Raw genomic sequence first — 18,163 nt, forward strand, 5'->3', positions numbered from 1 at the left:
GAGATACCAGATCACATATATCAGATTGGTTAATGACAAAACAGGAAGATGATAAATGTTGGAGAAGATGTGGGAGAGTTGGAGCACTAATTCATTGTTGATGGAGCTGTGAGCTGAGCCAACCATTCTGGAGAACAACTTGGAACTATGCCCAAAGGGCTATAAAAATGCACATACCTTTTGATCCAGTCATATCACTTCTAGAACTTTATCCCCAAGAGATCATAAAAATGGGAAAGGGTCTCACATGTACAAAAATATTTATAGCAGCCCTCTTTGTGGTGGCCAGAAACTGGAAATCAAGGGGATGCCGATCAATTGGAGAATGACTGAATAAATTATGGTATATGAATGTAATGGAATACTATTGTGCTATAAGAAAAGATGAACAGGAAGACTTCAGAGAGGCCTGGAAAGACTTGTATGATCTGATGCTGAGCGAAAGGAACAGAACCAGGAGAACTTTGTGCACAGCAACGACCACAGTGTGTGAGGACTTTATCTGGTAGGCTTAGAACTTCATTGAAATGCAATGGTCTTTTAAGGCAAAATGCCTTCCATACCCAGAGAAAGAACTTTGGAATTCAATCGCAGAATGTAGCAGATCATTTTCTTTTGTTTTAAGTTTTGGTTTGTTATATGATTTCTCCCATCCATTTTAATTCTTCTACACAACATGACTATAGTGAAAATGTATTTAATAGGAATGTATGTATAGAACCTATATAAAATTGTATGCTGTCTCAGGGAGGGAGGAGGGAGGGAGGGGAAGAAAGGGTAAAAAATAATCTAAGTTATATGGTAGTGATTGTAGAGCACTGAAAAAAAATAAAATTAATATAAAAAAATAAAATGAGCATTTTTTTAAACTGCCCCTTTAATGAACAGTACGGCTTAAGACACTTCTGACTCATAAAGCTCAAGGCCAGGACACATTTTCATGAGGTAGAAGACCAAATTGTCAACTGGGACAGCTGACTCAGGTAGGCAGATACCTTTTGACTTTCAGAGTAAAGTTCATAAGGGTATGGACCCAGGAAGCTCCTATCAGCTGCCTCTAATACAAAACAAAACCTGCTAAACAACAAAACAGAATAAGGTAATAAAAATCAAAATTGGTGATACATGCATCAGAGATAACCCAATGGGTAAAGATCAGGATTATTTAGAAAAGGAAAGACAAAACCAAAAATGTTTAGTTGAGTTTTGGGCAGTGCCTCAGCATCTCTAATAAATGCAGACTGTGTCACCCTAGGTAAATCTCTTAACCTCTTACTGCACCACGCAACTCTCTAAGACTACATGTTGCAGAAAAGCTAATGTGGACATCTCCCTTCCTGCGACCCTCTGCTCCATCTCCCAAGACTAGAATGCTCTCCCTCTTGACTTCTGCTTCCTGGCTTCTTTCAAGACTTCCATCAAGATTCACCTTCTGAAAGAAATAATTCTCAGTCTTCCTTCCTGCATGCAGCTATGTAGTGCAGCAGATAGAGGGCAGGTCCTGCAGCTGGGGTGACCTGAGTTCAAATCTGATATCAGAGTTGTACTAGCCAGGTGACCATGGGCAAGTCACTTAGTCTCTAACTGACGCAATTTCCACAACTATGAAATGGGGATGATAACAGTACCTATCTCCGCCCAGGGTTGTAAGAATCAAATGAGATAATACTTGAAAAATGCTCAGTGAAGTGACACACAGTAGGCACTTAATCTGTGCTTTTATACTTCCTTCCCTTCTCTCTGATTGCTAATGTCTCCTCTCTGGGATTACTTTTCATCCTCTCTGTGTATATAACTGTATGTACATGGTTGTTTGCATGTTGTTTCCTGAATTAGAACCTAAGCTCCTAAAGGCAGGGTCTGTGTTCTGGCCTCCTTTTGGACTCCCGGTGCTTACTGCAGTAGCTAGTCTAGCCCATAGCAAGCAAATAATCAATCAATCAATCATGCATGCATGACTGATCTGCATTAGTAGAGGTACCAAGTAACTGAGCTCTACAACAATAAAAGCACAAGTCTCAGCAAGAACAAAAACCACAACTAGAAGCAAGAGAGAAGAGTCTGTCATATTTATCTATGTGTCATCAGCAGTTGGCACAGGAGGAAGCAGACAAAAACATCTGCTGAATTGAATTCTGTTATCTTGAGTGTGGTACCTAACTCTCTGGCTCTCAGTTTCCTCGACGGTAAATTGAGGGGAATTTAAGGCTCCTAGATGGCCTCCAAGGTCCCTTACAATTCCAGATCTACGATCCTACAAGTTCCTGTGAACTGAAATCCTGTGGCCTCTGCAATTTAACAATGACAAGAACATTTAGGAAGCTCTTGGGGAGTGCTTTTATGCTGACTATACAATTAACCTCTTTGAGCCTTAGAACGATTCTGCTAAATTGTGGCACTAGTATTAGCCTCATTTTACAGATAAGGAAAGAGAGGTTAAGTGACTTGCTCAGGTCACACAGATAGTAAGTGTCTAAGGCAGGATTTGAATTCAGGTTTTCCCAGCTCCTAGTCCATTACTCTTTCCATTATATCAGCTGACTCTATGGGCCTCAGTTTCCTCATTTGAAAAATCAGAGGGTCAGAAAAGATGATCTCCTAAAAGTAACAACAATCTCTTGGCATACACACATTGTTGGGGTGGGGGTGCGGGGGTGTTAATGATATTACACCAAGTGATTATCCATCAGTCAATCAACAAACATTTATGAAGTGCTTGCTATATGCCAGGTGCAGTACCGGGGATACAAAGATAGGCAAAAACAGCCACCCTGCCCCGAAGGAACTCACATTCTAATAGGAGAGGCAACATGCAAATAATTACATATACATGTGTGTGCATATATTACATTCGATGATACTTTATGATGCATCACATATTATGATGTAGTATATACATATATCCTATATTATATCATGTTATATACTCACACACACACACACACAATACTGAAGGGGACCTCTGAGGATCAGAGAGGAGGAAACCAGAGAGAAGGTGGGAACTGAGTCTTGAAGCAGGCTAGGGAAGCTAGGAGGAGGAAGTCAGGAGGAAGAACTTTCTAGGCATAGAATTGTTTCTTTCAGCTAAGTTATTATAACAGTTAGCCACTAATTGTAAGTATTAGCTTCTTTCAAAGCTCCTTTGCCTCATTTGGTCTCATGTATGCCTTGCTTGAAGTAGGATAGGATGAAATTTCTACTTTTTCACAATTTAGTTGGAATTTACCATGTCCCCCATCCGCTATCTGCTTAGCATGCCAATGAGTGTTAGCCTGTTTCTTTATTTTTGCCAATGGTAATAACACACATACAAAAACGCACATTCTCCTCACTATAAACACCACATGTATGTTTCTATCTCCATATATCACTATAATAGTCTGAAGATTCACAAAAATGTATGTGCTTGGTGAAATGAATGGCCTCTCCTTGCTGCTCTCTATTAGGAAGCTAGTTCATGAACACCTTAGTTCAAATATGCCCTCAGACACTTCCCACTTGTGTGGCCCAGGGAAAATTACTTAACTTCTGCCTGCCTGAGTTTCCGCATCTGTAAAATGGGGACAATGCTCATGGCTACTGTGAGGAGAAAATGGAATGTTTGTAAAGCATTTTACAAATCTTAAAGTGTTACATAGATGTTACTTACTGTTATTATTACTGCTAATAATTACTAGCTTGCTGGCAAATATACAGGATAAAAAGACCTAAAACAAATCTAAAGCAAAACTATCTAGACAAGAGTTTATGTGTGAAGATATGTGTTTGTGTGTGTGTGTGTGTGTGTGTCTTATTTTGGTAATGAAATCAGTCATCAATATTTCTGTTTCTTCCTAGAGTACTTTATGATTACTTTCTATAACAAAAGAATATCCTGGCTTCATAAAGTTTTTACAGTAATTTGTTTCAACTATTTTAAAGTTGTTTTTTTTTTTAAGAAATTTTGACAAGTGTGGGGATAAGGGGAGGAAGTTTATTTCCCCAATCACACACTTTTTTGGGAGTTATTTTGAGAGTCAGTACAATGTAGGGGGTAGAAAGATGGTCTCTGAGTCCAGAAGACCTGGGCTAAGTCCCGCCTCTGACACGTAACTTTCTGGTGCCACAGTCCAATCTCCAAGATCCCGTGTTGCAATGGAGGTACTGATTTCATTGGTAGAGAGAGTTTTAGAGCACTTCTATCACTTAGATGGATGGAAGGTACCACTTCAAAGTATATTCAGTGAAATTAATATTAAAATAAATAAAGTTAAATTAACATTAATAAAAAATACCACACAGATGTGATAACACATTGAGCCCTATTGTTAATCGACCATACGCACTGAGGATTCATTCATGAATATATATGTTTACCCTGTACAAATCTACAGATGCTACTGAATACCTTTAAAATCTTTGTCCTATGTATTTCTAGTATGTAACACAAATTTCCAGTGTAAAGTCAGATAACTAGGTGGGGCAATGGATAAAGCACTGTGCCTGGAGTCAGGAAACATTCATCTTCCCAAGTGCAAATCTGGCCTCAGACACTTTCTAGTTGTGTGACTCTGGGCAAGCCACTTTGGCCCTGTTTGCCTCAGTTTGTTCATCTGTAAAATGAAGTGGAGAAGGAAATAGCACACCACTACAATATCTTTGCTAAGAAAACCCCAAATGCAGTCATAAGGAGTTGGGCACAAATGAACCACAACATGAAAAACCTTTTTCCCCTCCAACAATGGTAATACAAGAAGTTGTTATTTCATCAGGACAGATACTCCTACTACACAGAAGACAGACAGATCAATCCCACTACCTTTTTACCTTGGTAGGTGGTTCTCAAGAGTTAAGACAGACCAAAATTTCACCAACCAGTGTCCAACCTGGTACTAAGGCTCTCTGAATTTAACCAGCCTGGTCTTGGGCTCAAGCAGGGCTAACAACTACTCTTTTCTTGTGCTGATACCTTTCTTGCATTAAGCTGCACAGTGGCATGACTTGGGAACTTTGCAAAACAGAGTTATAAGAAGGTAACAAGGTGATTTCAAGCTCATCCGAAAAAAAATAAAATTTTGGGGAACTATTAACTGTTAATTAATAAACAGTTACCGCGCTGTCTATATAAAGGCTTTCTAGCCTGGTAGGATTTTCCAATCAATCAATCAGCTAACATTTATAACGCATTTATCTACTAAGTGCCTAGTGCTGAGCTTAATAAGATAAAGCATCATAGCAGGACTTTATTGATTTAAGATAAAACAAAGAAAAAGCACATTTTTTTAAAGAATGAGGCAAATCAGGATGTAACCATCAAATGGTTAACTGTTAGCAGTCCAAGAAACTAAAACATATCTTTGTATTTAATTCTTCATGAGGAAGTAGTTTGTGTTAACAAGGAACATACACATCCACACATATGTATATATATATAAAGTTAAAGGTTTTCTACTTAACTCTAAAGAATATAATTTTTCTTATTTCTATGACAGTTAGGTGATAAAACATTCTGAAAGCACATTTTAAAGAGAAATACCTGATATTTTAAGCTCCTTGAGGGCAGGGATGATTTCATTTGGGCGCTTAAAAATTGTAATATGAATGAAAAGAGGAAATAAACCTTGACAAGGGTTGCCTCTCTCTAATGACTTGAAAAATAATACCAAACTTTAGTAAGTTTATTGAAAGGGCATTTTCCACAACACTATCAGAGCTTACACACAAAAAATTATATAATGTAGGGAAATAATTCAGAAGTACATAAAACATGAGTAGATTTGGAAGAGGCTTGTCGATCTGGTTGGATTTCCTTTATGTGTGAATATTTACTAACACCCAATACTATGGATTATAATAATAGCAGTTTGCATTTATAAAGCACTTTAAGGTTGATTTTGAAAGCACTTTACATATATTAATTCATCTGATCCTCAAAATAACCCAGTGAGTTTAGGTGCCCACTTTATCCCCACTTTAGAAATAATAGAACAAAGTTTCAAAGAGGTGGACCAGCAGATAAGAGTGCGAAGGAAGACTTATCTTCCTGAGTTCAAATCTGACCTCAGACACTTACTAGCTATATGACCCTGGTCAAGTCACTTAATCCTATTTGACTCAGTTCCTCATTTGTAAAATGAGCTGGAGAAGGAAATGGCAAATGACTCCAGTATCTCTGGCAAGAAAACCCCAAATGGAGTCTGCAAGAATTGGACATGACTGAAACGAGTGAACAACAATAAAATGCCTTGAACCAGGTCACATTTTGAGTATTTGAGACAGGATTTGAACCCAAATCTCCCAGACTCCAAGTACAGGCTTCTATCCACTCCATCACCTAGCTGTCTCTAGTATTACTAAGCTATAAATGTATCATCATGTCTAACCTGTAATAGAGCTTATTAAAATTCAGCAACTCCACTCATAAGAAGGGTGAAAAAACTTGCACTTTTAAAAAAACCAAACACATTAGTTCTCAGAAAACACATGGTAAATGAAGCCATCCAATAGACTGTATCCACTGTCATTGAAATAACCAAAACAAAAAACAAAAAAACCCTTGAAAATAAAACCCCCCAACCCTGCATGTAATTTATTTTTTGAAGGTTCTACAAATAAATGAAAATTTATTCTCTTATTCTTCTTAAGCATGACAACTTAGAGGGTGGAATATAGCAGCTGTTTTTCAGGACAGGAAGTTAAAAAGTCAATTAAAATGAGCAGATCAACATCTCCAATTAAGAGGTTGTCTTGGGACATTCTTTCCTCTTCTTTTCTGTAAGAGGTGTAGGTGGAGTGACTCACTGGTTTCAATGCTGGTACACACTTGAGCTCAGACACCACTCCATATAAATGGTAAGTCTGTTTTACACTCAGTACAGACTTCCAATAGTTGGAAACCTGCCACCAAACTATAAAAATACAGTAAAACCTCAATTACCTGGAATGTTCAGGGAAAGGGGTGGTTCTGTTTAATAATTTCCTGCTTATCTCAGTAAGGATCAGAAAACCCTTTGTTTTAACTCTTGCAGTAAAAAGTTTTCAAAATACATTAATATGATTTCCTGCCTTAGTCAACACATAGTAAACCAAATTTATACTTTTTTTTTGATGACTAGGCATCTTTCTGAAAAAAATGAGCTTCAAATATTCAAGGAAGCACTGAACTTAAGAGTTGGAAGATCTGGGTTCAAGTTCTATGAAAAACTGTGTGACCCTGGGCAAGTTACTTGAACACAGCTTCAGTTCTCTTATCTTATAAAGTGGGGTTAATATTACTTGCCCTATACAAGTTATCACCAAGTTATTCTGAGGAAAAAAACTTTTGTAAACCTTAAATTACTGTCCCAGTGTGAGCTATCATGATTATCGCTGTACCAGTTGTAGAGGAAGAAGTAAAATATTGGGCTGAATGAGGACTGAACTCAAGGAATAACCTGGTCATATCCTTTTTTCTTTTAAAAAAAAAAATTTCTGATAGCAGGTTTCTAATCATCCTTCTCTTTCTCCTATCCTAAAAGGGGGTTGGGGAAAGGTAGAAGGTGACACAGAAAATAAACCATTAATTAATTAAAATGTAACCACACATGCTACATGCCAAATTTGGTATTAAGGGGTGTGTATGTGTGTGTGTGGGGGAAGTAGGGAGGGTGTACACCTACACACCCACCTCCCCCATCAAGGGTACTATTATAATGCAATTATCTCCCCCATGAGATCCCTAATGCAACTGAGTCCTAGCAAGACTTCAGGACAGTGTTATAAATGTGCCCAGGATATGTCCCCTGACAATTAGTCAATTTTGGATACGTCCCCTGACAATTTTGGAGATTGTGAATCACTATTATAAACCAGGGAAAAGTCCAAAGAACTTTAGGGACAGATCAGGAGACTGTCTCTTAAATATTTTTTTCAACTCTAGCAGCATCTCACTGTAATCAAATGTGTGTCTGATGGTGATAGCAAGTAGTTTCATCACACATGGGCTCTTCACACTTCAAGCTCTAGTCTCTGTCTGCTATGCTCCTACCAAGCTAAAGTTGGGATTCATACGTGCTCCCTGTGAGCTCTTCTATGAGGGACAGATGTGGATTTATTATGTACGTAAAGTCTTAAAAGTTAAAACACTCAAGCAGGGATAAATATTTGTTCGTCAAGGGCTACCTTCACGTTGAATGTTATTTCCTCCATGACGTAAACTCGTTCAGGAAATGCTTTCGCCACCTCCTCCACACTGTTAAAATACTGCACTGGTTCCTTAATATCCCGGTCTTGTTCCAGCAGCTTAAACTGCCCTGAAAACAGATGATAAACAGAAGTACTGTGAGTGAGATGTTTACACTGGACAGCTGTCACTGTGGCAACTGCACACATCTCTGATCCCTGTTATCCTTTGGGGAAGTCTTCTGATTATTAGAAAAGTCACTTCAAGGGAAAGTTCTAACCCCCTAGAAAATGAATGAAAAAAAAAACTTCCTCATTTATTTTGTGCCCACATTATTCTGTTATGGTGAAAAGAAGGAGGTCTCCAGGGTTAAGTTGAATAGATGTCTACTGGAAATTTCCATTTTAAAATAAAATTACCTATTAACTCTTCCCAGACAGTGAATTACTCGAATTCTTATAGATTTAGTCTACCTCCTATAGTAAATCAATCTTAGTTATGTTTCATATATATTAGTAACCCTAGGGCCATAGATCCTCTACCCCTAACCCCATGGACCTGTATATTTTACTTAAATGGTATCTTGTACAGATAACATACAACTTAATACATTTCTATACAGTCTGAGCACTTAAATGGTAGCACTTTTTCTTTATAAAAAATTCATCTTTTAAGGCTTCTGCCTGAGAGCATGGGACCAAGTAAAGGCTTTTAGCTTTTATCAATAGCTATTTTCTGAATTCTGCTTGTATTCTAACATTTTCAGAAAGAAAGAAGTTTAGAGCTCTGATGAGGCAGACTTCACACAGTATGAAAAACAAACATTTTTCAACAGAGAAATTACCTCAGAGGTAGGAGATTGCATTCCTGCTAGGGTAACAGAAGTCAGAGAATATGGTAGGACCATGTCAGAACACAGCAATGCTGCTGGATATGGGTCTCTATGTTACAATGAAAGTGATACAATATTCTTTGCTATGTATATTGGAAACATGATCTGACCAGGAGTATAACAATTCCTAGGCTTGCAGGTCCTTTGAAAATGGTTCTTTATTTCCATTCTAAACTGTGGTATGAGTAGGTTCAAAATATATTTGGAGTTCCTCTGCAATATAAAAATCAAGTTACAAAGAATAATTCGGGGAAACAGTATCTATAAACACACTTTAAATAGCTTTCTTTTCTGTTCAGTACTAGACAGCATTATATATAAAACTCTTGCCTCACAGGAAGGCAATTTATCCCTCTGTTCACAAATTTGTTACTGCAAATACCTTTATGAACATTAACAACCCAAGAACAGTCCATTGCAGTCTTCAACTGCCAAAAGGGGATGTTGACTACTTACTCTGATAGGAGATTAGAAGTTCTGAAGTTCATAAAGGCACAGACTAAAACAACATTAACATGCCATGGCACCACCACTGGATGTGTCCTTTGAGCTCAGTGACAGTGTTTTGTTTTTCATCAGGGGAAGAGGGCTTTACAATTTGATTCATATGAGGATTAAAGGATCATGGCTTTGGAAGAGGAAGGAATCTCAGAGGTCATCTAAATCAATCCCTTCGTTTTACAGATGAAAAAACTGGGGTGTAGAGAGCTAAAGCAGTTTGTCCAAAAAGTTTTTGTTGTTGTTTACTTGTATCAGTGACCCCATTTGGGGTCTTCTTGGTAGAGATACTGGAGTGTCATTTCCTTCTCCAGCTCATTTGACAGATGAAAAAACTGAGGCAAACAGGATTAAGTGACTTGCCCAAGGTCACACAACTAGTAAGTATCTGAGGCCAGATTTGAACTCATGAAAGTGAGTCTTCCTGACCCCCAGGTCCATTACTCTAGTAAGTGTTCTTTGCTAGAGGGTAGCACACTAATAGAATTCCCCAATGTTATATACTTTTAAGTACTGTCTCCTATGGATGACTATCCTGACTGCCTGCCTCCCTATATTTTGTGATCATGTCACACAGGGCCACTAATCTAGATAAGCAAGGGACTGCAAAAACCCTCTAGTATAATTTCCTCATTTGACAAATGAGGAAACTGTGGCCTAGGTGGCAAAGTGACTACCTCATGGTTGTTACACAGTAAGTGGAAGAGCCTGGCTTTGAACTCAGGCTCCCTGACTCCAAATAAACATGGTTTCCAAGGTCCTAACAGTTATAAATCTATGGTTCTAGAACTGACAGTAAAGCACAGCACTTAATCTATATCTCTTATTATCTGATAGATATACACACAAACATTTCTATACACTGTATACAACACCTACACCCACACAGCTTCAAACTTGTGAGTCACTAAAGGTTGGGAAGTAGGCCAGGAGAAAAGATAGCTGGGGTAAACATGATCCAATTCATTTATTCTACATTTTCAAAATAATACCTTCTCCCACCCCCACATAATTAAGTAAAAATGTTTTCTGCTAAAACAGCACGTCTTAATAATTAAAAATCTACCACAAGTTTGTTGGAATAGTTTCTGAAATTATATACTGTGCTATCCCAAGTATAGCTCACGATGGCAATTCTTTTCTAAGTTAATAAGGGTAAAAAGTCCCTCCAAGTTCCCTTCTCAAGGGAAGGGAAAAACAAACAATTGCCCAATAGGAATGCTCATATTCCCTCAAAGTATTTTGTTTAACTTTCTGAAAACTCAGTTGGCAGATGCCTGTTTTTGACAAAAGGGGTTTGGGATACTTAAACCAATCCATTTTGGGTATCTGAGTCTGAACTATTTTTTCACAACATGTCTATGAGCTCTGCCAATCCCACAAACAGGAAAATTGAGTCTGTGGAAATTAAATCCCAGAGACCACCTAAACAGTTAAATGCACCCTCTCCTCCCAATCTCAATGTGAAATCAATTTACACACACATACACATGAGCTCAACCTCCGTATAGGGGAATGGATTTTTTTAACAGACCATTCCATGAAGAACAGAGTCTTTGTGTCACCAAACAAAAACATCTGGAGGTTGCTGAAACATCTGTTCTAAGATGTTACTGTCAGACTGTGTTCTGAGAGAGGGGGGAAGCTGCATTGTCTTTGATAGGTAAATAAAACATCTCCATTTGTAAGAGGCTGCTCCATCTGCAGGACCCAGAGTCTCACAAGAATTAAGATATGTTAATAATATGTTCATCGGGGGAAGGGGGCAGTTAAAACAAAGTTTATGCTCTGAATACATTCTTCTCTCTCCTTTAAAATCCCTACGCATATAGCTCAATGAAAGGTAGTGCCTGTTGCTGATAAAACATCAGTTTGCTTCCTTCGCCTAAGGCAGATCACAGCTGATATAAAATCTTAAGTTTAGGTAGCATGTTCAAAGTCTGGTTACTGTTGTAGCTTAGAAGCCACAAGAGTGGCTTTAATACTGGAAAATGGAAAAAAAAAATGGTAATCAGAAACAAAGAATGGAAAAATGATTGCCTAACAAATAAAAGCAAGCAAAGAGAGAGACACACAAAGGAAGTCAAAGCCAGATGTAAACTCTGCACTTGTTAGATGATTCAGTAAAACATGCCTGGCTGGGAGGGTTGGGAGGCTGGAAAGTTTGGGGCAATAAGACTCATTGGAAAACAGATACTGAGCATTGTGTATGCCAAAACTTTTTCTTAGCTATGACTGCATTCTTTGCTATCTATTTAGGAAGATATAGTTTTAATCTAGGAATAGAAAAGGAAGCACGAAAAGTCATTAAAACAAACACCCATCTAGTGGCCACCTGGATATCCAGAATGCAAACGAGCAAACAGCTCTCTGCATGGTGCTCTCTGCATGGCTTACAATTGGCCCCTGTCAAATATCACAGAATGATAGAAAAGAAGCTGTTTTCAAAACAACAAACACTGATCAAAGCATAGGAGAGATCAAGAAAGGCTCTGGAGGGACACGATATGGTTTCAAATCCCACCTCTGAAACTTATTAACTGTGTGACCTCTGGGCAAGTCACTTAACTTTCTCGGGCCTCACTTTGCTCCTCTGTAAAATCGGAATAATGATATCGGTAGTGGCTCCTACATGGTACTTGTTAAGTTCAAATGAGATAAAAGTGTGTAAAGCGCTTTGCAAACTTTGAGATGCTATTGAAATGCCCACTGAAATTTCAAATTAAATTGCTTTAAAGTGCCCCTGAAATTGGTAATGGTACTCTGCTCGCTTAAGATTGTTTTCATCTCTTAATAACAATTCATGTGTGTGTATATTACACACACAAAACACTTTTAGATTTACTTTCCTCAGCATAATCTACAGAAGTATGTAAGCAGTGCACAAATTATAATCACCATTTTATAGTTCAGAAAACTGAGACTTGAAGAATTTAAGTGAATTGTCCAAGGTCATTCACCTAGGAAGTGCCAGAGTGAGGATACAAGCTCACATCTCTGCTGACTCTAACTCCAACACTCTTTATGGAGCCTTCCCTAGGATCTGAGACATCACACAGCCAGTTAGACCATTTCCAGTTAACTGAAGCTTGCGTTAGAACAGCATAAAGTACTCAGAGAACTGGCTGATGAAATCCTTGAGCTGTTACTGATTATATTTGAGGCTGTAAAGAAACTGCAAAATCACAGATGATGGAGAGCTTAAATAGTTCTTGTTTTAAAAGGAGAAGAAATCAAATTAGGGCAGGTATTGGGGGCATTCTAGTTTCACAGATTTAACTTCTCTATCTGGAAAGATCTTAAAATTTCTTTTAAATATCTAACTTATATTAATCAGGAGCAGCGTGATATTCTTCCAAATAAAGAACTTCACCTGCTCAGCAAAGATATTTGAGAAAGGGAGACAAAGTAAGGGCCTCACACAATAATGAAGGAGCTTTGGGGATAAACATCCGGGAAAGCTTTTCAATGGTTGGGTCAGTTGACCTGAAACATTCAGGTCAGTTGACCTATGGCCAGTCTCTCACAAAGATAGCTTTGAAAAATTGATGAAGTGATCCTTCCAAAGAGAACGGTTTTAGTCTGGAAACTTGAGCCTGTTCTATTGCGGGAGGTTGGATTATGTAAACTGAAGGGCCCTTAGAAGTACTAATTTTAAGTTTGTCTATGACTCACTGTGCTCTAACGTGAAACATGCATAGGTCAGGACTGCTCCATCATTCTTCTAAACATGACATGGCAGTAAATGATATAGCACAGAGAAACAGATATTGATGAGGAAAGGGTCATTTATTTTCTTTCTCCCTCTCCTAATAAAAGCCCTTAAAAATATTTTATACTTCTTCATTGCTGGTTATGCTTATGATTTCTGCCTCAAGCTGATACCTTACTGGAAAAAAAAAAAACCTCTGGTAAAATAAAGCAGAAAGTATCTGATGAATATAGCTAAAATAGAAAACCAGACATGAATATGAGAGAAAATTAACATTCTGAATACAGCCTAGATTTGGATATATTCTTAGGACATTCTCTTCCCCAGGGTGGGGGAATTTTAGCATTTTTAAGTATATGATCATGAATAATCAATAGAAAATTAGAACATATTAAATTGCCCTTTTGTCCCTATCGGCAGCTGGCTAATAAAGTTGAACTGGATGGAGGGCAATTGGAGGTGCCAGTCAGGGGCAAATATCTGTGAAAATCAAATGAACTAGGATAATATTGGGACAAAGCCTGTTATCTACATACTTATACTGTAGTGACCCTTATCCGTATTATCTAATTCATCTGTTGCAAGAATAAAACTTTATTTGCACATGATAGAAATCACTCAAAACCATTCCAGAGAGCAAAATTTAGAGTTCAAGAGTGGAAAACAAATACTCTACAAAGGAATAATGAATTTCATTGTAAACCATCTGCGAGCTTTCATATTTATTCCCCAAAGAACTATAATTGAGATTTTAGACAAGTCAACAAAAAATGGTGGTCAATTTTGAAATATTAGACTTCAATTAAATAAATACCCCTGTGTGTGGGTTTGAAGTAGACTCATTTCTTGGTACAGTCTAGTTGACCAATCTGTTTTCTGGCACATAACTGATTTCACCCTGGTTTTTGAAAAACAGAAAACTGGATTTTGGTTGTTTGCTTTATCAGTATTAAATATGTTTTCTTTTTTGGTGGTGAGAAAAAAAATAGCCACTGAATTAAAAAAAAAAAAGTCTTACTTCTGCACATTCAGTCCTAACATTATTATGCTAGAGGCTATGTATATGACTATCTCTGAAATCCTTCATTTTCTTCCTTTGAAATGTCTTTCCTCTCCATCTTTGCATAGACATGGTCCTCATCTCCTTATACTATTATTATTGCAACAGTTTCCTAGCTAGTCTGACTCTTTGTCATTCCTCCCTCCCAAAGCCCCATTCTCAGTCCCTCTTGCATAACTCCATCAAATTTCTTTTCCTAAAACAAGTTTTTCATCATGTTATTTCTACTTAAAAACCAACAATAACTTTCTAGTGCCCACCAAGTCAAGTCATCTGTTAGGCTTTCAAGCACTCCACAAAGTATAAGATATCCATCCACTACAATGGATGGATATCCAACACTATTTTCCAAGTATGTCAAGTCAACAAGTATTTATTAAGCACCTGATCTGTGTGTGTGTGTGTGTGTATACATATACATATATATATACATATATATGTATACATATACATATATATATGTATATATCTCCCTACAATGTTCCATGCAGTGATGAACATAGAATAATAAGGTGTTTAACCAACACTTGGTTGATTCATACAAGAACAGGCACAACAGGTTAAGACATGACATATGATAGAGATCTGTGATATGGGACTTCTCTTTTTTCCTCAATGGAAAATTATATTTTTATATATATTATATGTTGATATTATTGAATGAAAGAGTAGGGAGGGTTTCTTTGTGTGGTTCCTTTTAGCGTAGGGTCTAGAATTCAGCAAGGTTTTTTTTTAAACCACAGATAGAAGAATGTGCTCAGTTTAAGCCAAAGTTGGCAAACAATTACTCAAGAGTGTCAGGTACTGTGCTAGGTGCCGGAGATATGAAGACAAAAAGGAAGAGCCCTTCTGGAAGTTTCCTTTCTGTTGGGAGGGGTGAGGGAAAGAACATCATATATACTAATAAATACAAAGGAAATGCAAAGGAATTTGTCATGCACTAACATCTGGAAGTGTCAGGAAAGGCCTCATTTAGGAGGTGGTCCTTGACATGAGCCTCAAATGTGTCAGGGATTCTAGGGATGGAGGTGAGGAGGGAGAGGTAGACAGCCTGGGTCAAGGCACTGAGGCAAGAGATGGAATGTCACAGGTGGCAAAGAGCAAGCATGCCATTTTGATTGGTACACAGAGTACGGTAGGTATTACCAATCCCTTCTATCTTTACTCCCTCCGAAGATGTATTAAAACAGTAAGAAATATAAATGAAGAATAACAAACCTGAGATTTTTGTGCAGTTTCTAAAACCAATCAGAATAGAAAGGAAAAATGTAAATGTTCCACTTAGCTTGTACTAGAACTGTCTGTGATGGAAAAGGATAATCACAATTAATCAAAATAAACCACAGGCTTTATGGGAAAGGGTTTGAGCCACTTGTCTGTAATCAATCAGAGAAGAGACTGGGGCTGGACTGATGAAGTATGATTTGGAAAAGAAAAAAGGGGGCAGAGGTTGTAGCTCTGAGTCAGGTCCCTAGGACTTCTGAATATTTTCAACGTAACAGTTAATATTTAAGTCAAAAACTTTAGAATTAGAAAGTACCTAGAGATCATCTAGTCCAACCTTCTTATTTTAAAGATGAAGAAAATATACCATAAAGAGGGTCACTGCCTTGTATAGGGCAATCACCAACACCAACAGACAACAACAGAATCCTCCTTCAGTTTAGCTGGGATGAAAGCAGAACATTTCAAAAGGAACTTTTGCTAGGAAACCTAGGAAAAACTAAAAGAAAATGAGAGGCTCATAAATCTGCAATTTCTACATTTGTTCACTTGCAACTTTTTCTAACTTCTTAGTGCAAGTTCTTTTTAGAGCTGCAGAGAGTAAGTTGGATGGATCTTCCACCTAACGGCCTCTCAGATATCTAAAGGAAGCCACCTGGCACCCAAACACCTTCTCTAGGCTCATCCCCTTTGGTTCCTTTAGTTGGTCTCAGCATTTGCAAGATCTCTAATTCTCTCAACTTTCCTGGTCTCCTTCCTCTGAGCAGACTCCAGCTTGGCAGTACTCCTAAATGTAGCTAGCCAAACTGATCATCCTTCTACTGTGATCTAATTAGGCACAACACTCTGCACTTTTCATTTTGATAGGTTTTAAAAACCAGGCAAAATCTATATGAGGTCTGTTGCTTCCTTATTATGGATACTATAATTTTACCAATGTCTATCAATCAACTAGTAATTATTCAACAGCTACTGTGTGACAGGTATCATGGTAAGCACTAGGGATACAAAATAGGGATACGAAACTCCATCCAATATTTATGGATTTCTTTTTTTTGAACCTATGTAAAGGACTTCCGATTTATCCCTAATAATTATTAATTCTACTATATATTATATATATTATATATGTATTAATTCTATTATATATAATATATACATTCAATGAGCTAAGTATTTCAAGGATCACCTGGTAAGGGAATGAGTGAGTCAGCATATTATCAATAATAACTTGAACCTAAGAAGTGGATTAGAAGACATCAGTAAAGAGGATATTACTGGAAAAGAAAATGGGATGGCCACAGAAAAAGCAGGGGATAACATATGGTTAACCTGAGTGCCACATTGATAAGCAGAGACTATTTAAAGACCTAGAGGAAGGTTTCTGTCACAGTAATTTGGTCCTCTAGGATATGAAGGAGAGAACTGCAGAGGACAGAAGACATGGATAGATTATAGTCTTCTCTAGAAGAAGTAGGCCCATACTGATGAGATCAGAATTCCATCAGCCCCTGAAAGTATGTGTTAAGTGCTTTGTATACAAAAATGAGGGGGAAAGGGAGTAGAGTCCTTGACTTTACAACGTAACTGGAGAAAAAGGGATAAGAAATATATACAATGATAAAATGTGACAATGTGATAAATGTAAAGGAGAGATCCAAACAAAGTGTGATGACGAGCCTCAGTGAAAACCTTATTTGGTCAGATTTTGCTCACTGTTTCAAAATGTCAAGACCTTCCTGGAAAGATCTGAAAGGCATTTTACAATTTCGAAAGTGGCTTCCCAGGGGAGGTAGCGAGGGCATTATCCTTAATTTATAGATGAGGAAACAGAGGATCAGAGAGATTAAGTGCCTTGCCTAAAGTAATTAGTAAGGTTGGGGTAAAAATTTTGATTCCTATTTTAGTGTTTCTCTTCCCCCCAATACTACCCATAATGCGTCTCTCTCTATTAGAAATATTTATCACTCTAATCAATGATGGGATTCAACTATGATTCTGTAACTGCCTTCGTTGCAAAAATAACAAAAGACCTTTGGGGGTTAGGAGTAATCTGGCATTTATATATATGAACTTCTTTCTTTCATCCTTGAATCCCCATAATACATTGGAGATAAATGATAAATTTCACTGTCTTCATTTGGAAATTGGCATGATGGAAACACAGAAAACTTTAACTCTGATCACACAAATTCAGTGGAATTAAAATTCAAAACAATCTTTTTATTATAGCTACCATATTAGGAGCAAGAACTGTCTTTTTTATTTTCTATCAGGCGTAAGTGACCCACATTTTAAAAATCAACAGAGAAATAGAAGTAACTTGGATCTTTTGTCTTATTTTATTTTGGTAGGAGGTAGCGGAGATTTATGCTATTTGGGGGGAGGTACAATATTTTAAAAATACATTGTTATCAATACTTTTTGTTTTTATATCACCTACTTATCTAATATAACCCTTTTCCCTCAGAGAGCCATTTTTTTTTTTTATTTTTTAAGAGAAAGGAAACCAGTTTGGTAAAAACTAAACCACATTAAAAAATTCTGACATTATTTGTAGTGTTTCATATTGACAGTTCCCCATTTCTGCAAGAAAGGGAGTGAAATGCTTCTCATATTTCTTATTTGGGGATAATA

The 18,163-nt window shown here is 37.4% G+C and overlaps 1 protein-coding gene across 2 annotated transcripts in view; it reads right to left on the reverse strand.

Moving 5' to 3' along the window:
- GAREM1 (GRB2 associated regulator of MAPK1 subtype 1) overlaps positions 1-18,163 on the reverse strand; it is a 209,826-nt gene that overhangs the window by 34,536 nt on the left and 157,127 nt on the right. For both annotated transcript variants that reach the window (XM_072604501.1, XM_072604502.1), the window contains exon 3: positions 8,140-8,270. In XM_072604501.1, coding sequence (XP_072460602.1) covers positions 8,140-8,270 — 131 coding nt within the window. The remainder of the gene's footprint in view (positions 1-8,139; positions 8,271-18,163) is intronic.

Source organism: Notamacropus eugenii, chromosome 4 (assembly GCF_028372415.1).
Source record: "Notamacropus eugenii isolate mMacEug1 chromosome 4, mMacEug1.pri_v2, whole genome shotgun sequence".
NCBI lineage: Eukaryota > Metazoa > Chordata > Mammalia > Diprotodontia > Macropodidae > Notamacropus > Notamacropus eugenii.